The sequence below is a fragment of the Coloeus monedula genome (assembly GCF_965178545.1).
Source record: "Coloeus monedula genome assembly, chromosome: 7".
Lineage (NCBI taxonomy): Eukaryota > Metazoa > Chordata > Aves > Passeriformes > Corvidae > Coloeus > Coloeus monedula.
Window position 1 is genome coordinate 17321866 of NC_138787.1, and position 23068 is coordinate 17344933.

General features: G+C 39.4%; 2 protein-coding genes across 36 annotated transcripts in view; one reads left to right on the forward strand and one right to left on the reverse strand.

Moving 5' to 3' along the window:
- The window catches only part of TTN (titin), a 245121-nt gene extending 236244 nt beyond the window's left edge, over positions 1-8877 (forward strand). For 33 of the 34 annotated variants that reach the window (XM_082285106.1, XM_082285134.1, XM_082285109.1 and 30 more), the window contains 4 exons: positions 53-6006; positions 6094-6247; positions 7179-7472; positions 7597-8877. In XM_082285106.1, the coding sequence (XP_082141232.1) occupies positions 53-6006; positions 6094-6247; positions 7179-7472; positions 7597-7895 (6701 nt within the window). In that variant the 3' untranslated portion in view covers positions 7896-8877. The remainder of the gene's footprint in view (positions 1-52; positions 6007-6093; positions 6248-7178; positions 7473-7596) is intronic. The other variant, XM_082285116.1, reaches the window with a different exon arrangement.
- A 4626-nt stretch (positions 8878-13503) lies between these two features.
- On the reverse strand, positions 13504-23053 carry PLEKHA3 (pleckstrin homology domain containing A3). 2 transcript variants are annotated; one of them, XM_082284743.1, is made up of 8 exons: positions 22778-23053; positions 19065-19181; positions 18409-18564; positions 17627-17763; positions 16497-16661; positions 15346-15389; positions 14717-14832; positions 13504-13945 (listed from the first exon to the last, which is right to left on the reverse strand). In XM_082284743.1, the coding sequence occupies exons 1-8, from the start codon at positions 22815-22817 to the stop codon at positions 13758-13760; spliced, it is 963 nt and encodes a 320-aa protein (XP_082140869.1). In that variant the 5' UTR covers positions 22818-23053; the 3' UTR covers positions 13504-13757. The 2 variants fall into 2 exon arrangements, with proteins under 2 accessions (XP_082140869.1, XP_082140868.1); XM_082284742.1 differs by having other exon boundaries at positions 13504-13964.
- Positions 23054-23068: the final 15 nt, after the last annotated feature.

Sequence of the window (23068 nt, forward strand, 5' to 3'; positions counted from 1 at the left end):
CTCTTCTCATGTGCTTTTTGTCATGTGTTTTTCCTTTCTCATTCTATTCCAGTTCCTGCAAAGATTCATTTGCCCAAAAACCTGGAAGGCATGGGAGCTGTTCATGCCCTCCGAGGGGAAGTGGTGAGCATCAAGATTCCATTCAGTGGCAAGCCTCCCCCTGTGATCACATGGCAGAAGGGACAAGATCTCATCGATACTAATGGGCACTACCAAGTCATTGTTACACGATCATTCACATCTCTTGTTTTCCCAAATGGTGTTGACAGAAAAGATGCAGGGTTTTACATTGTTTGTGCTAAAAACAGATTTGGAATCGATCAAAAAACAGTTGAATTAGATGTGGCTGATGTGCCTGATCCACCAAGAGGTCTGAAGGTAACTGATGTTTCAAGGGATTCAGTAAACCTAACCTGGAGTGAACCAGCTACTGATGGTGGAAGCAGGATCATAAACTACATTATTGAGAAACGTGCTACAACAGCAGAGCGATGGATTCGTGTTGCACAAGCTCGTGATACACGATACACAGTGGTGAACCTGTTTGGCAAGACCACCTACCAGTTCCGTGTAATTGCGGAGAATAAATTTGGCCAAAGTCAGCCTTCGGAACCTACTGATCCAATTATAACAAAGGAAGATAAGACCAGGGTAATGAACTATGATGAAGAAGTTGATGAAACCAGAGAAGTTACGGCAGCTAAAGCAGCTCACTATTCTACAAAGGAACTCTATGACAAATATATGATTGCAGAAGAGCTTGGACGTGGGCAATTTGGCATTGCACACCGCTGTGTTGAGGCAGTTTCGAAAAAGACTTACCTGGCCAAGTTTGTCAAAGTAAAGGGTGCTGACCAAGTTTTGGTAAAGAAAGAAATTTCCATCCTAAACATTGCTAGGCACCAAAATATCCTGTATCTTCATGAATCATTTGAGAGCCTAGAAGAACTGGTCATGATCTTTGAATTCATTTCCGGGGTTGACATCTTTGAAAGAATCAGCACAGCTTCATTTGAACTTAATGAAAGAGAAATAGTAAGTTACGTACGCCAGGTCTGTGATGCACTAGAATTTTTACATCGTCATAGCATTGGACATTTTGATATTAAACCAGACAATATTATTTACCTCACAAGAAGAAGCTCTGTAATTAAAATCGTTGAATTTGGTCAAGCTAGACAGTTGAGGCCTGGAGACAGCTTTAGACTGCAGTTCACTTCTCCTGAATATTATGCACCTGAAGTACATCACCATGACTTAGTCAGCACAGCTACTGACATGTGGTCAGTTGGTGCTCTAACATACATACTTCTCAGTGGCCTTAACCCTTTCATTGCTGAAACAAACCAGCAAGTTATTGAAAATATTCTAAATGCTGAATACCTCTTCGATGATGAAGCATTCAAAGACATAAGCATCGAGGCCATGGACTTCATTGATCGCCTACTAGTAAAGGAAAGAAAATCTCGGATGACAGCTGCTGAAGCGCTTAATCATGTGTGGCTAAAACAGCAGACGGAAAAGACCAGCACTAAAACCATTAAGACCTTGAGGCACAGGCGTTACTATCAAACTCTAGTAAAGAAGGAGTGGAACACAGTTGTGTCAGTAGCCCGCATTTCCTGTGGAGGCGCAATTAGATCCCAGAAAGGCATAACAGTGGCTAAAGTTAAAGTTGCCCCAATAGACATTGGACCTATTGCTGGGCAGATAAAGCATAATGTTGTAGAAGAAGGAGGCCATGCCAAGTATGTATGTAGGATTGAAAACTATGATGAGTCAACACAAGTCACATGGTACTTTGGTATGAGGCAATTAGAAAGCAATGAGAAATATGAAATAAAATATGAAGATGGTGTGGCAACCATGTATGTCAAAGATGTCTCCAAATCAGATGATGGTACCTACAGATGCAAGGTAGTAAATGATTATGGTGAAGACAGCTCTTATGCAGAACTTTTTGTTAAAGGTGTGAGAGAAATTTCTGAGCACTACAGATGCAGAACTGTTAGAAAAGTGAAACGACGGGTTGATACTATGAGACTATTAGAGCATCCCCCAGAATTTACTCTGCCTTTGTATAACCGCACTGCATATGTTGGAGAAAATGTCAGGTTTGGAGTAACTATAACAGTTCACCCAGAACCTCGCTTAACATGGTACAAATCAGGCCAGAAAATCAAACCTGGGGATGATGATAGGAAGTATACTTTTGAATCAGACAAGGGTCTTTATCAACTTCTCATCAATAATGTCACTGAAGAGGATGATGCTGAATACAGTATTGTGGCACGCAATAAATATGGTGAGGATAGCTGCAAAGCTAAGCTGACTGTGATTCCACATCCACCTCCACCAGATGCCACACTCAGGCCAATGTTTAAAAGACTGCTGGCAAATGCTGAATGTCAAGAAGGCCAAAATGTCAGTTTTGAGATCAGGGTATCTGGTGTTCCAAAACCAACGTTGACATGGGAGAAAGATGGTCAACCTCTATCCTTTGGTCCCAACTTTGATATAATTCATGAAGGTTTAGATTATTATGCTTTGCATATCAGAGATACTTTACCAGAAGACAGTGGCTATTACAGAGTTACTGCTACAAACAGTGCTGGATCTACAAGCTGTCAGGCTTATCTTAAAGTTGAACGCTTGAAATATGTCAAGCGTGAGTACAAGACGGAAGAAGAACGGGAGAAGCATGTACAAAGGCAAATTGACAAGACTTTACGAATGGCAGAAATCCTTTCTGGGGTTGAAGCTGTTCCACTGACACAAACTGCACAAGAGGCTCTCAGAGAAGCTGCTATCTTATATAAACCAGCTGTTAGCTCAAAGACCGTCAAAGGTGAATATGAAATTAAGGAAGAAGAAAAGAAGGAGAAGGAGGAAAGAAGACTTCGTATGCCATATGAGATCCCAGAGCCTCGCAAACATGTGCGCGCTGCTCTTGAGGAAGATCAGCATATTAAACACTTTGTGCCTCTCTCAGACATGAAGTGGTACAAGAGGCTGCGAGACCAGTATGAAATGCCAGGAAAACTTGAGAGGACTGTTCAGAAACGCCAGAAACGCATACGTCTTTCCAGGTGGGAGCAATTCTATGTGATGCCACTGCCACGCATTTCTGATCAGTACAAGCCTAAATGGCGCATACCAAAGCTGACACAAGATGATCTTGAAATTGTGAGACCAGCACGCCGGCGGACCCCATCTCCAGAGTATGAATATTACTATAGACCAAGAAGACGATCACTTGGTGATTTGTCTGATGAGGAATTGCTCATGCCTATAGATGACTACTTAGCCATGAAGAGAACCGAAGAGGAAAGACTGCGCCTTGAAGAAGAGCTGGAGTTAGGCTTTTCTGCTTCTCCACCAAGTAGAAGCCCCCCACGCTTTGAACTATCTGCCCTTCGGTATTCTACTGCAGGAGCACAGGCCAGTTCAGAGGAAGAAAGAAAAAGAGAGCTGAGGTATTCAAGCTATCACATCCCAGCTAAAGCTGACACCAGTGCAAGCTATGCAGAGCTTCGTCAACGTCACGACAGGGCTGCCTACAGACCGCCTAAACAGAAGCAAAGAATAATGGATGAGAGGGAGGATGAGGAATTGCTCCGTCCTGTTGGCACTGATCAACGACTTTCTGAATACAGGAGTGAGCTCAAATATATGGCAGAGGAAGAAAAGAGTAGACTCAGGAGAAGGAGGGAAAGAGAAATAACTGAGATCACATCAGAAGAAGAAGAAGAAATAGAAATGGTGCAATATGCTCACAGGGAATTTTCACCTCCCTCTAGATTACTAAGGAGAAGAAGATCCCTTTCTCCAACTTACATTGAGTTGATGCGTCCTGTATCTGAATTAATTCGACCTCGCTCACGGCCTCCTGAAGAAAGTGAGAGAAGATCCCCAACACCAGAGAGAACTCGACCACGCTCACCTAGCCCAGTCTCTAGTGAAAGATCTCTCTCCCGGTTTGAGAGGATGGCAAGATTTGATATCTTTTCTAGATATGAGTCCATGAAATCTGCTCTGAAAACTCAAAAAACGATGGAAAGGAAATACGAAGTTCTGACTCAGCAGCCTTTCACCCTTGACCATGCTCCTCGCATTACCCTGAGAATGCGCTCACACCGGGTACCATGTGGCCATAATACTAGGTTCATTCTAAACGTCCAATCAAAACCAACTGCTGAAGTGAAGTGGTACCACAATGGTATTGAGCTTCAAGAGAGCAGGAAGATACACTTTACTAATACGAGTGGTGTATTAACTCTGGAGATTCTCGACTGCCACATTGATGACAGTGGAACATACCGAGCTGTGTGCACAAACTACAAAGGGGAATGCTCTGATTATGCAACGCTAGATGTTACGGGAGGAGATTACACTACATACTCTTCCCAGAGGAGAGATGAAGAAGTACCAAGGTCAATTTTACCTGACTTGACAAAAACAGAGGCATATGCAATCTCCTCATTTAAGAAAGCATCTGCAACAGAATCAAGTTCCTCAGTAAGAGAGGTCAAATCAGAAGTGTCAGCAACAAGAGAATCACTTTTATCCTATGAACACTATGCTGCTGCTGAAGAAAAAGTCACTGCAGCTGAAGAAAAATCGTTGGAAGAAAGGACTGTACACAAGGCATTTAAAAGCACTTTACCAGCAACAATCCTTACAAAGCCACGGTCAATCACAGTTTCTGAAGGGGAGACTGCAAGATTTTCCTGTGATGTTGATGGTGAACCAGCACCAACAATAACATGGCTCCGTACAGGCCAACCTATTGTTTCTTCAAGGCGCTTCCAAGTAACACGAACACAGTACAAGTCTATCTTTGAAATTTCTTCAGTCCAGATGTCAGATGAAGGAAGTTACACTGTTGTGGTGGAAAACTCTGAAGGAAGACAGGAAGCACATTTTACTTTGACCATTCAAAGAACAAAAATTCCTGAAAAAACAATTACATCACCTCCAAGGATCAAATCTCCTGAGCCTCGTGTAAAGTCACCAGAGCCAGTTAAGTCTCCTAAACGAGTGAAATCTCCTGAACCCATCAGCGGTCCCCCAAAAGCTAAGTCACCACCTGGAGACAAAATGGTACCAGCAGAGAAAGTACAATTACCAACTGCTTCTCCACCAAAGATAAAACAGCATCTGAAAGCAGAAACTCTTGGAGATAAGGTAAAGTTATCCTGTGCAGTTGAAAGCAATGTTTTAAGTGTCAGAGAAGTGGCTTGGTATAAGGATGGTAAAAAACTGAAAGAAGACCATCATTTCAAGTTTCATTATGCAGCAGATGGCACTTATGAGCTCAAAATCCATGAGCTCATGGAATCTGATAAAGGAGAATACACCTGTGAAATTATTGGGGAAGGAGGCGTTTCAAAAACTAACTTCCAGTTTACCGGCCAAGTATTTAAAAATATCCATTCCCAGGTAAGAGGTGTATCTGAATCTCATAAAAGAGTTCAGAAAGAAGATGAGTTGCTTATGGTTTCCACCCAGAAGAAATCAGCAGTGGCAACTGAAGAGAAATCTGCAATTCAAGAAGTCATTAAAAAGTCAGTTGTTACGGAAGATGTCAAACAACTGAAAGCAGAAATTACAGCTTCTTCAACTAAAATGACAGTGTCTGAAGGGCAGAAAGTGACATTGAAAGCCAACATTCCTGGTGCCTCTGAAGTAAAATGGGTGCTGAATGGAATGGAGCTGAGAAATTCAGATGATTACAGATACGGTGTTTCTGGAAGTGATCACACGCTAACTATCAAAACGGCCAGTAATAAGGATGAAGGTATACTCACCTGTGAGGGTAAAACTGACAAAGGCATTATTAAATGCCAGTATGTTATGACTCTTTCTAAAGAGCGCTCCAGTGAACCAGCATTCGTCATTCAGCCTAAGTCTCAAAATGTCAATGAAGGACAAGACGTGTTGTTCACCTGTGAAGTTTCTGGGGATCCTTCTCCTGAAGTTGAGTGGTTAAAGAATAATCAACCTGTAAGTAATCATTTACTATATTTACTTGAAATATTAGAATTATTCATAAAATTGATCTTAATGAAATCATTTTTTTCCCCTCCTTAGATTGCAGTTTCATCACACCTCAGAGTATCTCGCTCTAAAAATATATATTCTCTTGAGATTCGAAATGCAGCACTGAGTGACACTGGAAAATACACAGTCAAGGCAAAAAATTACCATGGGCAGTGCTCTGCTACAGCATCTTTGACCGTACTCCGTAAGTTTGTTCTTTGGGTCTCGTGTTCAGAATAGTCACAACTTTTTGCTGTGGTGTGTCTACTAAAATGACTTACGATAAAAGCCACTGGTAACATTGACTTAGGTATTTTAAGAAGTTCTTATTTCTTTTGTATATTACATATACAGCCCTAAAACAGCATTAGAAATCTTTCTAACACCCACAGAGTTGCACAGGCATGCTCTATTACATCAACAGGTGCATGTTAAGAGAAAGCTATGAGCATTAGTTCTAGGATGAGTATGTTAAGACCTTGGTGCTGGTAATTATTCTTTCCTTATTTACTAACAAAATCTATTACAATAAAACAAAGTCATTCCACAGTCAAAAAATTTTATGGCAACTTAAATTGAACTGGGTTTGGTATTTTATTAGCTATACCATACCCCAGTTCCTAGCATCAAGGGGTGGCTGTGATTTGCTTGTATGACTGCGTTTGGGTTTAAAGCAAAGCTGCAGTGATTGAGCTTTCCTGTTGCCCTTTATAGCTACAGAACAATTCAGTGAAATATAGATTTTACTATTCTATGTTTGTAAGAACTTGAAAATGTTTCACAGCTTCTACAAATATGAACTGAACACACACAATTTTTCAGTGTCTAATTCTAGTAATGGCTCTAATAAGAAACATCGTGTGGTGACCTGTTTTTTCTTAAGTATGTATGTTTTTCCTTGGAGCTCATACATACTGTAAGTTTCATTGCCTCTTTTTTAATTTCCAAATTACTGCTTGTGATTTGGATATCTTGAATTAAATAATTGTAAACAATTATATGCTCCACTGCAGTTTTCCATTGAAAGCAAAGTATGCCATCTTCATTTTTATAAAATTAACCATACAGAACTGCATGACTTTGTTCGTTAATGTGATGTTGTTGCTTTTTCCTTCTATGTTTGCAATGCTCCTCAGCTCTAGTTGAAGAACCTCCGAAAGAGGTAGTATTGAAGACCAGTGGCGACGCAAGCATGCACGAAAGTTTTTCTTCTCAGTCCTTTCAAATGGCTTCTTCTAAACAAGAGGCTTCATTCAGCAGTTTCAGCAGTAGCAGCATGACTGAAATGAAATTTGAAAGCATGTCTGCCAAAAGCATGTCCTCCATGAAAGAATCCTTTGTAGAGATGAGCTCCAGCAGTATTATGGGGAAATCTAGTATGGCTCAACTGGAGAGTTCAACTAGTAAAATGCTTAAATCAGGTCTGAGAGGTGAGCATTACAATTATTGGTAGAGTTAGTGCTTCAGCTATCCTGAAGTAGTCCTCAGAGTAAAGCTGCTGCATGGCTTAGTGAAAACAGACTAACTTGGTATTTCTTCTCCTGTTTTATAAAGGAGTACCACCCAAAATTGAAGCTCTCCCATCTGATATCAGCATTGATGAAGGAAAAGTTCTCACACTATCCTGTGCCTTTTCGGGTGAACCTGCTCCTGAAATAACATGGTACTGCAAAGGGAGAAAAATTACTAGTCAGGACCAGCAAGGCAGATTCCACATCGAAACAAGTGAAGATCTAACCACCCTGATCATCATGGATGTCCAGAAGAACGACGGTGGACTTTATACTCTGAATTTAGGGAATGAGTTTGGTACCGATTCTGCCACTGTGAATATAAATATCCGATCACCTTAGAGAGCTTAATCTGTATTATTTACACTTGTATTTTTACAAGTGACTCATATATGGACTGAAATATCTGATATGTAAATATAAAAGAAAAATATTTTTTTACCTACCTGAACGAGACAAAGTCCAGAGCTATACATTATGACTTATAGTCATTATTGACCTAAGAATTTAAACCACTTTTTTCACTGACATGTACATACTGTATATAGCCGAAGTTAACGGTTATGAAGTTTTGTACCGTTTATTTTATGACATTTTGAAACGTAACTTTTGGAACTAACAGTTGGCAGGGGAAAGTTTCCTAGCAAACGACTACCCTGCTCAACATTTAACTAATTTTTGTGCCTCAACTCATTGTTGATGTCTAAGAATGCCTCAACAGGTAGAGAGGCTCCCTGTTGAAGATTACCTACACCTAAGACATGATACTGTGCACAGTATTTCATACGTGCACAATTATTTATGTTGAATCAGAAATGTAAGGCACTGGTGATGTTTGCAATTACCCTCCTGTAAGCATTGCTTTAATGTTTTACATTGGATCTGATTATGTCATAATTTTCATACCTGACTGACAATTTCTGGACAAAGTGTGAGCGGCCAGCACTTTGTTCACCCACTGTCTGTGTACTGTTTCTGACATATTGACTGCCTGAATAGCTTTTTAAAAAGTAACATCACCTGGCCATCCCCTTAATCAACAAAGCTATTTAGGTACTCAAGTGCAGCAGCAGTACCCCATCTCGGAGGTTCTTAGGGTGCAGTGATTGAGTTTGTGTGGTAGTATTAGACACCCAGTAGTCACTTCCAGGCAACTAAGCAATGAACCACAGTTTGAAAACAAACTGTTGCTACAACATCAAATACCAGCCTGCACTTCAATTTGCTTTAGTTCTCCTAATGTAGTAATAGAGCTTGGTAGCTGTCGAACCTCCTTGAGATAGAATTGTTCATTTGAAATAAAGCATGCTTTCTGCATCATAAAGTCGGCGACTCCTTTATTTATTATGCTGTTTTTACAATTCCTGTACTACACTACAGAAAAAGAGTTGCTGAAACAAGACGGGGTAGAAATGCAATTCTCCAATGCAAACCGCGTAGTTAACTGTTGACAATCCAACCATCTTATCAGAAGCAGCCTGTCCACCAGCCAGCCTTGAAAAAAAACCCTTTAAAGAAAATTTTTGTCATAGATTCTTCATTGATGAAGGATAAATTCTAGCACATGCCTAAGCATTGTTCTCTTCTTATCCTTCTGTTATTTCCAGGCTTTCCTCTACATCCTCCTGGTTTTTTGGCAGATGCAACTAATACAGACTAGTTGACCCTAATTGCCTGGGCCTACAAGTTGTCACCTCCTATGGGTGATTAACCAATTCTTCATCCCACAAGTCAGCTGACACATCTGTCAGAGCAAAGCCCGTCTTTACATTTGGGGGGTTGGGGGCGGGGGGTATGTTACTATGGGAAAAAGAGTATCAAGGTCAAAGGAGCAAGTCTGCTTCTCGAATTCACTCCGCAAAAAAAGCTTGAGAGCAAACACAGAAATGCAACACTTCAGGAGCTGTAAAATTCTCGTAAGTGGAGCAGGAGCATTAGTTAGCACACATGATGCATCACTGTGATTCTCAGCATGCCAAAAAAAAGAGAGTCAAGTTAATCAGGAGTAAAGCAGGTAGAATGTTTAAGAACCTATTCCAGAAAGACTCATTATAGAAGCTTTTTTTATAATTTCCTATAACCCTATATATTATCAACCACTGTCTATCCAAATGATGCAAGAAAGCTAAGAAATAGGGACAAAACAAGGACTAAAGTAAAAATAAAGATTTCAGAAGAGCTAAAGCTCTGGGTCAGGACAAAACCCAAACTTTTTCAAGTGATGGAAGCAGGAAGACTTAGAAACAATCATAAATATCAAAGAGTTTGAGTACATGATATTTCTTCCTTAGGGAGAAAAGTAAAAAATAATTAAGTAAAAAAGGCTGTTTATTTTAATGTTTAAACCATTCAAAGAAAAAAACCCAACAAACTCAAGAAAGCCTCTAATTCTCATTTCTTTCGATGTTTAAAAAAATTCCAACCAACAAACTCAATACAAGACATAAAAATGCATAGGTACAGTCTTGTTTAGCTAACAAGTAACTTGTATACACAGGCACATAATAAAATTAACACTAAAAATGCACTAGATATCTCAGCAGAAAGAATTAGTGATAGACAGCATGTGCAGATTTAACCATGGCCTCTTCTTCACAAAGGCTACTGGAAATTCAATTTTACATGGTCTCTACTGAGTCTCAAAACACTCAGTCGATGAAGAGGAAGAACACTGGTGTGGCAGTGGAAGCAAGTTCATCCTGCCAGTACCTCTCTGGCCCAACTCTGCACAGCACTTAAGCAAGTACTTTAGGCAGATGAGTCACTCACATGTCTAAAAATAGGATTTAAAATACTTAGGGGCTTTGCAGAAAACACAAGCTTGAATAGATAATGTTACAGGCCGACCAGCTGAGCCAGTGTTTTTCCACAAGACTGCTAAGCAAATGCTAACCTAGAGTGACATTGCTGAAGTCACAACCTAAAGCTTCAATATTCCATTTCACAGAACACATACCTAAGAATAACATTTTTCAAGATCACAGATTAAGCAGTCTCTGGATGAAAAGAAATAAACATTTTGAATGATTTACTTATTACATCCAGGTCAAATACTGGGATTTCTAACTGTACAAGCTGACATTTGCTATCTTTAATCAAATCTATTGTGCTATAGGACCAAGTTTAGAAAAATATCCTACCACTGATATGGAATATGAAGGTATTTGGCATTCATGTTTCCTGTGTGCTGATGCGTAAGGAAAAGCTTTTTAACAAAGCTCTGTGAGCTGTACAAATCCTACTATAGAGCTAGCTATTTTCTACTAACATTTTACATGTAGCAGCCTGAGAAAAATAACTGTGATGGTGGAGACCCATAATAACACAGAGATTTTACTGCATTTTAGTTGGTTTTCACAGACATTTCCTTTAGGTATTACATCCCTTTTAAAAGTTCCTAATTTACACCAACAGAAAGAACAGCTACACTAGAATACTTAAAGCGATAGGGATGCAGCAAAAGCCAAGTTTATAATTTCTGAAAATAACCTTAACAAAAACAAATAGGTGTGATTGCAATTTTTAAGGAAGGAATAAAATTTTTTTGCAGAAGCAACCTCTGAAGTATTCCTAGCCCAAAGATTGCTTTCTCTGAGGAAAAAAAGTTTAAAAAGTGAAGCTGAATTACTAAGTTGGAAGACACACAAACATTAATTTACAGTTCTTTAAAGTCCCTGAACATTGTAATCTCAGTATTCACAACTCTCCAAATCATTGCGTGTCTTACTATTAATTCTTTATCCTAAAAGCTGGTTATTTCTAAGCATTCTATTTCTACTTACCTGATGTTAGGAAATTCAGAGATATAACTGAAGTTACCACTTTTCACCTAAATATATGTCCCATGTGTATATGCTTTAAGTGAGGAATACTGTTTAGAAATTTGGTTTCAGACTGATCTCTTCAGAAGCACTTGAGACCAAAACTAGAAGTACCAACTACCTATTCTGTTGAGGTGCAGCTCTCATTCTGCACTAGAAAGAATGATACAATCAGGCATTCCTGATAAGCTCTCCCCTAAATTTGGAAATGAAAAATATAAGAGCAGCCAGATCTTTTTTAGTCAATGGATCATTATGATTCAGCCAGATAATTTTCAGAAATGATTTCTTAACCCCAGTTACCAAAAGTATGACAGCATATCATTGTCACTGAAATATATTTTAGGATGTTTAGCACAGGTATCTATAAAAAGGCTGATTTAAGAGAAACATATCACATATATATGCATCAAGCTGAAATGATGGCTTTGGGGACCTACAAAAACCCGAAGCAATTACATGCAAATTTTGTGCTTGGATCTGATCAGAACAACTTTTGTCTTGTGGCAGTATTTAAAATTACTACTTACTACTATATGCACTGATCAGTCTCACATTTTTTTGCACAATGTGGAGTCCAACCTCTTTTCTCCATAGTAGTTGAAAGCAGAAGGTATCTGTCGTTGTGACATGTACTTAACACTGAAGAAGCTGGCAGACACCTCAGTGAAATTTCAAAAAGCACCTCTGACAGCATATGATTCAAGACAACACTCACATTGCAGTATGTAGTTTACTTCTCTGAACATCTTTTTTAATACTTATTTTTACAATTGTCATGTCATAGAGAATACATTAAAGCAAACATTCAGAAAAAAATGCACAAGCATGTGTGTGGCTGATATGCATATGCCAGTTTGCATGAAAACTGACAGAACTGAGCACAAATGACAGCTCTGAGCTGGTATCCACAAACCTCTTTACAAACCATTCCACTCCACTTGAACTTGACATAATGGTTTATAAACTGGCATTTTATATATGGCCAACAGCTCCTATGTTTTTCCTCAACATTTGGACCTATTTTGATTTGGATAAATCGACATTCCAAAAATAAGAAAAGCTCCCATTCTCATCTGTTCTTTCCAGCCTGCTTCAAATTATTTATATACACAAAAGGAAGACTAGTTAAACCAAATTAAAGATCTGATTATAAAAAAAGGTTTTGGTATGTGCTTGAGTACAAAAAACCCTGTACATTTATTTAGCAATTGTGTAAATCAAGAACAGTAAATGGCTTCCCTAAAGTGCTCTACAGCTAAGACTTTATAGACCAAGTTCATCCCTAAACCAACACCCAAAAAATCCCCAAAAGCTTACAATGCTAACATTAACGACCTTCTGGACCAAGGTGCTAGTAGGCACTATTATACTATATTACTCATTAATTATTAAGAGAGTCAGACTCTGACCTCACTTACAGTTAATGCAAATTTACACTGATGTAACTGAGAGCAGAATCCATCTTCTGGTGTATACTATCCACAAATGATACAAAGGAGTTGCAAAAACAGATGCTCCCTTTTGTATAAATATGTCATAAATAAAGCGTACAGATACAAATATTCATTACAACAGCAGCTTACAAGTCTTAGGTCTAACATTTCAGCTCTTGTTTTTATCATACTTATCTAAAAACACATCTTAAGTAAGCAGAGTGAATCTTAACAGCACTGTATTAATTATTTGTGATGCTACACACCCCAGAAACAATTTATGCACATTTTGAAACCTTTAGTAGATCTTTAGACCTTTAGTAGTGAAAGTAGGTAGAAATTTTTGATGCAAAAAAGAATAAATAAATAAAAACTATTAAATATCCCATGTTTGGTACAAATACTTCATATTAAGTTATTTTTATACATTTGTTTAGAAAAATACACTAAATATTTCTACTTTAATTGCCTAAAAATAAGGACTGGATTATGTATATCCTTGTATTTTTAAAGGCGGCAATGTCAATTACCGTCAAGCTGCTGGAGCAGAGCCATTAGTGCCCATTCCCACAGCCCTTACACTGGCAAAAAAAAAGCCACTGTGGGGCTAATCACAGCTCCAGGTGAATGACCTGGTACAAATGACCAAGAGGCCCATGGCACAAGTTGCGTTTTCTCCAAAAAAATGAAAACTTTTTGCTGAAGTTTATAATGCATGTTTAGTAACATATCAGTCAGACCTCCACACTATTTAAAAAGAGATGCATTTACAAATGTGGATGCTTATCTGTTAAAGCCATAATTTGTTCAAAAAAATGCACATTCAAACTGTGAAATATTAGGAAAATACTCTTGCAAATAAACTATATAAAGATAAAATACACTTCCAAGATAGTATTTATGTTATTCTATAAAGTGCAGAGAAATCCTTCTAAAAAGGGAAATAACTACTTCCTATAACAACAGTATAATTTCAGCAGCTTTTGCATAGCATTACTTATAGGAAATTTAATACTTTCAGTTGCTTCAGGAGGAAAAGGATGAGAGAGTCTCTTCCAGTTCAGATCTTTCCTTTGACACTGATTTATTTTCTTCAGGAATGGTTGATGATACCAGATCTCCGTTGACAGCACTTCTAAAACAATGAGCAGTTCCTATGAAGAGATCAATTAAGTATTTAATTTTCAATCCCTGAAAGTATCATCCAGTCTGTCAATTATTGTACTTGCAAAGTATTTCCTACATATAAACAATCAGAAGAACTAGTCAAGTTAAAGTCTGCCTGGGAAGAGTTATAATGGAGTCAAAATGCCAGCATGATTCAAAAGGAAAAACCACAGAGGAACCGGCTACTAACTCAGTCGGCCCATCTAATCGAGAGGGACTAAATTCTGATCACCATCTTTATTACTGGCAAGGCTGTGTGCCTTCAGAGCAGTGCTGTTCTCTACAAAAGGCAAGGAACCACTGAAATGAACCATCTTTCCACAATGCAGTGGGTGAAAAGTACCCCTGCCACTCACAGAAGTCAAAAAAAGATACTTTCTTCTGTGACAATAAGCAGGTGGCAAACAGCAGTATTCCACATCACTTACCAGAACATCATTCATGTAAGAGTCTATTAGGACAAACATCCCTTTTCTAGATATGTATTAATTTTATCTTGACAGTAGTCCCACTGATTTCAGTATAACTACTTCAGCTGCAAGATCCTTTGTAATATGGATGGAAGCCAGCACAAGTCACCCAGGTAACAAACTATACAAGTACTCTGATTTATAATACAGGAATCTTACAAATGAAACTTTTTTCCTCATGCTGATATCAATGCTAGAACATTTGCTGTAAACAGAGAAATAAATTGTACAGAAGGATACAAAGAAAACTCCCTCCCTTTCAAACTTACTCTGAGAATCTTCTGAAAGTGTATCACTGTAAGATTCTGTATCTGAGTATGTTCTTCTGCGCCGCTGAGAAAATCGGTGAAGAGATGAACCTGGTTCTTTTACAGAGGGATTAATCCTACAAAGGAAATTAGATCTATTAGTAAGCAAAAGCTGTAACAACCTACACAGATTTTATATACTTTAAACCTGAAATAACTTTGGTGCTTAGATTAAATTGTGAGTATCAATGCTTTTTACTACAATAAACCAAAAACAGCACAGGCAACAATCATAATTTCACAATTGCAAAGCCTGAAAGTGGAAATAAAAATGAAGAAAATAATCTGAGAATCTGAAATACTGACTGAAAAAGAATGTTAGCATTTCAAGCTCTAATTTCATTAACTTGTCAAAACAAGCCATTTGCATAAAGCTTCTAGCATGACAAAATTTTGGTACTGTATTAAAAACAGCAGCTGCCACCGATAGCTGGTAATCTGTACCCTTTGTTTTCAAAATTAGTTCAATTTATGATTTTTAATTTTTTTCCCCAAGCAAACAATTCTTCTCACATTTTGATTTTAATGCTACCAAGCTCAGGGAGGTCTTTTGAGACACAAGAAAAAAGCTTAATGAAATACAAAATTACCTTTCTGAATAGCAAGGACCAGGGTGGCTAATGGAACGCTTCATCTAGGGGAAAAAAAATTCCAAAGAACAAACAACACCAAAAATGTCACAAGCTACTTAGAAGAACGATATGCATATCTACATTATTTGTTACTTTATTAACAGTCTTTACAAAGAAAAATGGAAATTTTTTTTTTATAAAAAAGCAACCACTCAGTTAAAAATCTGATTTAACTACATGAAAACAGATGGATTGCCATCAATATTAAAAGTTGCAGAACATTCACACAGGAAATAGTTTACTACAAAAAGATGCTACCTCCTATGTATGGAATTCACTCTTTCACCAAAGTTCCTCACAGAGCTATTGTTAGTTGCTATGATCTACAGAAGCATCAAGACATTTTTCCTTTACCAAATGGAAGTTTAAATTCCTCATTACACAATAAAGTCAAATTCTGCCTCTTGATTCCTTGTGGTTTCTCTGCTATCACTGTCAAATCTCTATGCATATCAAAGAAGGTGATTATTTTAAATCATAATGATCAGCTTTTTAAGTAAAGTGATTGAAGATAAAGAGATGAAAGATGCAAAAAATTCCACAATACAGCTCATCTTGGAATACATACACAGAACTGAGAAAGCATTTGATTCCCATACACTGTCCTTCTAAGGGAATTAATCAATAGTGAACAGTTATGTAAGTAATATCTTTATCATTATATATCTTTTTGTTAAATAAGGCAATGATATGTTAAGGCAATCATCTCCAATTACATACACTCGAACATAGCTATCTTGCTGAAGTGCTTCAAGTCACAAAGCACTTAAGCAGGAGGTGAAGTTATGTCATTTTTCTGATTAGTATAGAGTCAGCACTCTAAAAAAACCAAACAGTTCAGCTGAGGAAAAGTTAAACCTCATTCATTTATGAGATACCTCATTACAGGGCCTTGACACATATGGTAAATTACTCTGATGATGTAAAGGCTAGCAAACAAAGACTGGGAATGGAAAATTGATTTATATTTGGGACCAGTACTGATTTATAAGTTAGTCAAGATTTCAACATCATAGCACATAGCAATAGCATAGCATTCTGCCACTCCTCCCCCCAATCAAACCACCAATATGACACTTAAAAAAGGTAGTATTTCAAAATGTCTAAACCATTTGAATAGGTGATGGTGACACAGGAGAAACCAAGGGATCGGGGTGAGGCAGCTGGAACATTTCGGGCTTAAACTTGGCATTAGCGATCTTCACACATTCTTCAAGTGTTGTGATAAATGTATTACATGTGGCACTAAGTAAGGAAGAGGCTTCATTCATGTTCTGAAAATAAATGAAAGCACAAGCACAAGCAAGAAAAAAAATTAAAATATGCAAATACAACTCTCCCCCACCACCTCTCCCAGAGACACTCATTTCCCTCATTACCACTAAGAATTTACATTTCCCATTTTATTTAATCAAATGTACACCTTACCATAAGGCCAATTTAAGAAAACAAATGTGACAGCATTGTAGCTTTCTAACATCTCAGTTTCTTTAGGGTACCAGCCAACAATGCCTTACTGCAAAGCTTGTCTCAGAGTGACTAACTGGTATCAGAAGATCATTCAGTGAAACATATTAATTGCAGCAGAAGGTGTGAACAGTTTTATCACTCCAGAGCAACGAGTTGCAGGTCCGTTTCACCTCCCTAAACTGAAAACTTGCTCTGTTGTGACTAAACATCAACCCCCTGGCTTTGCACTAAATGAACCAACAACATTGTCCACAAGCTGCTCAAGAGTGCAAAGAATTAAGTAATTTATAATTTCCAGTACTTTCATTCAAAAGCAGGAATACATTCTAGCATCGCACTTGTGCAAACTCAGAGACAGATATTCACACTGCATGTTCCCAAGGCCTGGAACACTAGCTTTCACTGATAAAAAAATGGAATGCCCTCCTACACGAGGAAGTAAGAATGGACAAACAAGATTGTTACAACTACTTAAACAGAGATGCAAAACAAGACAAAATATTGTATTGTTCATATGACAGCTCTTCTGGCCTTTCAACCAAAGGGCTCAGAAACACAACTGCTTCCTAACACCCGGCACAATTACAGTTAAACCATCCAGGTACTTTACACACAGAAAATGACTATTAGTATGTCTACACACATGCATTCAAAAATTGCCATTAGGTTAAGTTTCCCAACACTGGGGAGATGAATAAGGTTTAAGACATCAACAGTAACTTGAGGTGTATTATATAGTGGAATGAAAAGAAATTCTAGAATTCTGCACCTCAATGCTGGGAGGAGAGCGAGTCTCATCATGGTGAACAAATTCTTGTATTGTATGAACTTGCTGCATTAAAAGATCACAGTAGAGACGAAGTTCAGACATTTTGGTTTTAAGAGATTCATTGGTCTCACTTATTTCTATGAAAAAACACGGAAATATAAATTTATTGCATACAATGTACATGCACATTGTAATTTTTAAGCACTTTTCATTTAAGTATCAATTTAAAAATCCACTTAAACTTCCACTTAATTTTGAGGAAAAGTGGCTTCTGCAATGAATCAAGAACTATACTCGAAGCAGACAATACTTTTGGATAACTGAAGCTAATTTAATTACTATTATGAAAAAGGCATATTACCAAGAAAAATAAAGTTGAAAGCTTTCTAAGCTACAATGGAACGTAGAAAAAATTATTGGATAAAATTTATGCTGACCAGAGTCGCTGCAAACAGTTACATTAAGCCACCCAAGAAAAATTACGGAAAAAGAAAATAGTTACTATAAAGAGTTACTAAAACAGCAGAAACTAAATGGCTTCACAACAGCTACAAACAATATGTTTGTTCTTGTGACAACAATACCTTGCTGGTATTTCAGCTTCTTAAGATAAAAGAGGTCAATGGAGATGACTTCTGACTCTAACACTGAGGGGGAATTTATCATAGAGATGCCTAGAAATAATTACAATTTATATAAAAAGACAATAATACTGACTTTGTACCACAATACTTGCACGACGATTATCCAAAAAAGTGATATACTCTAGGTAACACACATACCTTTTTCTTTTTTTGTTCTGGTATCTGCTAAACAGGCTTTTGCACTTCCCAGTGCTACCAGCCATCTTTGCCTTTCAGCTGCATTAACTGCTTTCATATAGAAATGCTGCTCCCCTGGGATGATTAGCTCCATTCTCGTGTTGTCTGTTGCATGAACTTGTGATAGAAGGGAAAAAAACCCAGAAATAATAATAACCTCAACTCAGTAACAGTCATTTATTAAATACTGCTCAAAGTGTTTTAAAATGCTTATGATAATCCCACAGTAATACAGTAAATCACAATGCACCACTGCTGAGTAAGGAAAAGCCCAAAGCTGCTCAACCTTTCTCGCACTTTCCTTCACCAAAAGAACAAGATAAGCAAAATCAACTGGAATGGCAAAAAAAAATTAAAAATTTATCCTCTCCACTTTACATCACTGGTTCCATCTACACTAAAGGAACACTAACAAAAAAAGTAATATACAGTGTGTTCTAAATCTCAAAACAGAACTCTATTCATTATTATTTGTGAACTATAAAGCTGACACACTGGACTACAGCTAAACAAAAATAGACGAAGAAAAACTTGTGATGCGAACATGTATGATTGGTGATCTTCTCTATTTCCATGGCAGCTAAAATTTCCTCAAGCAGAAATGTATTAATTCTTACCTTTTATTTCACACACAGCCATCTTTATACTTCCTTTGCTGCCTTTGCAAACATCATCTTGGGAATCATAGTATGACAATATCCCATTGTCTAGAACAAACCACCGAGGCTGCCAACCTAGAGAGATCAAAAAAGTGAAAGAGAAAATTTAGTCTAATTCCTAAATTGTAAATCAAATTCATCTCTTTGGCTGTTAAAACTTTAATAAAAGAGGCAAACATTACATTAGTCTTGTAACACACCAGGAAGTAAACAATCTGTGCAGTCTGAAGACCAGAGCCACTCTATAACCAGACTAGTGTTACATGGATATTCCACTCCCATTTTTTTTGGGGTGCAAGATAAGCACTACTTCTGTTTTCCATTCTAGAGAAATATTAAATTTTAATTTAGCCACCATGGAATCCTGTTTTGAAGACTTTTAAATTACATACCTCTGAAAAACCATTTTCATTCAAATATATTTTTCAGGCAGACTTTTCTAAGATTGTAGGAATTTACTTGTAAGATATAAATAAATGACTGATGTCACCATCTGTTATGCTATGTTCTCCTTTACCTACTCTATTTTAGTGAAAACTTTGTATTTCACATTGAAGTATTGACACTTTCTCCATTTCTACAAATAAGATAGCACTAAAATATCCCAGTAGAGCATAACAATTATGCTGGCCCATTATAATCTGGGTCAGCTGTACAATAGGAGCAGATTATCCCTCTATTTTACAACTTGGCACCAAACTTTAACTCCTGCTTGGTTTAGGGTTTGGAATGGCAAAAACTGTGTGGCCAAGCCCTCTACATGTTTGGCGATATGACAGCGCGGCCCAGGGTGCTTTCCAATTGCCATGCCAACAGAGCAAGCTGAAGCCATCCAGCAGCAGTGTATTTTAACATAGGAAGCTAAATCAGGTACAGACTCTGAAATCTGCTACAGGCTTCATATTATTCACATTCATAGCACTATAGAATCATTTAAGGTTGGAAAAGATCTCCAAGATCATTGAGTCCAACCTTTAACCAGTCACCACCTTGTCAGCTAGACCAGAGCACTAAGGCCCATATCCATTTGTTTCTTCAACACCTCCAGGGATGGTGCCTATCACCTCCCTGGGCAGCCTGTTCCAATGCAACCCTTTCCATGAAGAATTTCCTCCTGATGCCCAAACTGAACCTCCCATGGTGCAGCTTGGAAGCTGTTTCCTCTCATTCTGTCACTTGTTACCTGGGAGAAGAGGCTGAGCCTGATCTGGCTCCAACTTTCTATCAGGGAGTTGTAGAGTGATAAGGTCACCCCTGAGCCTCCTCTCCTCCAGGCTGAGCCCCCTCAGCTCGCACACCTGGTCCTGGTATGACTCAGTCTCTAGACCCTTCAGCTCTGCTGCCCTTCTGTGAACACTCTCCAGCACCAGAGTCATTACAAGTTGTAACACTAATTCAAGAAGAGTAAGACCAGGCTGCATTAAATCGGGTTACCACTCCATGATAAAGAAATAATAACATGTAACTGTTGTTTTTTTGTTGCTTACTAGCTGTAACAGTAAGCATACATGTCTTTTTAAATGCAGAGTGGTAACTAAAAAGCAGATCCACACTCAAAAGCAGAATGTAAAAGGTACAAACACCGAAGGACAAGAATTCACACAGGAAATGTTTCAATGTCAGCACTAATACTCAAAGAATATGCAACGACTCTGTCCTGTAAAACGCAACTCAAAAATGCACGGATCTTTTTTTCTGCTACAGTCTGTTGCAAGACATGAACTCTCTGCTGTCCTTATCTCCTAAGTCAATGCGTGTCCTATTCTGCTAAATATTCAAAACAGTCTTATTCTGCTAAAAAGGGAACCTACAGGAATGATTATTCCATCCTCACATTATGGAAAAAAACAGAAGCAAAGGACTTAAAAGGCCACGTGCCTCACAGAAGCAAGGCAAAGAACAAAAACACCTCTTGTAATTTGAAGCTGGGCAGTGCTCTACATTTGAGAAAATAGTTAACAAATTTGTACTTCACAAATTCTTATTTGAGGACACAAAAAAGCAGCTGTATTTCTGGTTTGTTCTTAATGAAGGAAGAAACTAAATATTTTCCACAATGCTTCAGCAACAATAACAAGCTCCTTTGCTGCTTGGTGCCTACCATTAACAACAAGTACTACAGCCTATTTTCAGCCACAAAAACAAATACTATACAGATAGTAAAGTAACAAGGCAGATGGTAAGAAAATTTAAACATTTCACTAATATGATGAGATTACTTAAAAAAAAAATGCTGCCCTCCTACATTCTGGAAATTGTAGGCAATCCCTGACACTGATTTTGAAATGCAGGAGCAAATGCTCTCTGTTGGCCAGCACAAGCCTAAGGAAAGGTCCTGAAGTTTGCTGGTTTAGAGTACTATTGGCTTTCAGCAGAAGTTAGCCGCATGCTGATAGAACACTCTATTGTGTGTACAGCATTCATAGCTACTGTTGAGTATTTGCTTATTAAATAACAGACTTAAAAGGGGACCAAACACCACAAGAGTTCATTGCCTGTATCCATTTATCTTTTGCTACAGCAACATTTTCAGTCATGTAAGTGAAAGTGACAATTTTCATTGTTTTGACAACAAACTTGTGCTCATTCTTTCTCTCCTAACGACAACTTGTCCTCTATGTGTTTTGTCTATAGTTATTGTGAAGAAGTGACAAAGACATCAAATATCTATTTAATTACAGCACAACCGCTACCTTTTACCAGAAGGCCCATATCTGTGGACCCATAATTGCTCTGAAAAATGCAAGATTATGCTCCGTACACTTCATTTCACACCACAGCCATACAATCCTCACAGCGTGGCCCACATTTTATAATCCTTCAGAACCGAGTTTCACACTACTCCACACTCACAACCAGTATATGTTGAAGCAAAACTGCACACATGAAGCGCTGAAGAATCAGAGGGCAAAGAAGATACTGTCAAAGCAGTGTAACATGAGGCACGATCAAGCACGGTACATTAGCCAATGCTGATCTGCTTCAGAGACACAATTAGTCCTATCACAGTGTCAGAGGAGAAATGTTTCACCTTGACACCTCCGCCTGTCCCAGAGGGAGATGCCGTCTCTACTACAGCAGAAGATCAGCCATACAAAATCAGGCAAATGCTAGCACTTGGTGCACCTTTTGTCTGTAGCGCTTCTAAAAATGCATTTAATGAAATTAAATTAATGAAAGTTCATCATATGTTCCCCAGGTTGGGATACAGGAGATCCTGCTGAGAGTCTCTGACTAACTCTGCAAGGCGCAATCCAGGTCGCCAGAGGGGCTCGGTAGAAGGCCAGGGCCGGGCACAGCTCGCCCGTGAGGCTGCCGGGGGCAGTCGGTTCGCAGGGCTCCGGCCGGCCCGGCCGCCGCCCGCACCGGGGGAGAGCGGGGAGCGCTGGCGCTCCTCCGCCAGGCGAGTCCCCCGGCCCAGCCTGGGAGCCGGCTTCAGGCGACCGCCCCGCCAGCCGCCCCAGGGCCGCCTCCGTCCCCCTCGGCCGCTCGCCGGGACTGGGCTCCGAGCACAAACAGCGGGCGATGTCTCAGCCAGCGCGTTACCGACAGCTCCGGCCGCCCGCGGGACGCCAGGACCCCTCCGAGGCAGCAGCAGCGGCGCATCCCAGCCGAGGCCGAGCCGAGCCCAGCCCCAACCGCCGCCCCCCGGGCCCGGCCCCCCCGCCTACCCGCTAGATAGTTGGTCCACTTGTACAGGACCCCCTCCATCGCTCAGAGCCCGGCGCCGGGCCGCATCCTCCTGCTCCGCCGCGGGGAACGGGCGGCCGCGGCCGCCGCGGGGATGGCGCTCCCCTCCCGGCCCCACCGCTGTCTCCCCCGCGCGGAGGCGGAGCCGCTCAGCTCACGCGCGGCGGCCGCGGCGGCACCACCGGCGCCGCCCGGCCCGCGGGGCGCTCTGCACCCCCCATGCGCGCCCGGCCGAGCTCCCGGCCCCGCCACCCCGCGGCTGCTTCCGACGT

Excerpts from the sequence above, each read along its gene's own strand:
- PLEKHA3 (XM_082284743.1), bottom strand. The coding sequence starts at position 22,817 with ATGGAGGGGGTCCTGTACAAGTGGACCAACTATCTAGCGG. Across the intron at positions 17,764-18,408 it reads CAGAACAAAAAAAGAAAAAG|AAATAAGTGAGACCAATGAA; the intron begins GTATGTGTGTTA and ends GTTTTTTCATAG. Across the intron at positions 16,662-17,626 it reads GCTCTCCTCCCAGCATTGAG|AACATGAATGAAGCCTCTTC; the intron begins GTGCAGAATTCT and ends ATTTATTTTCAG.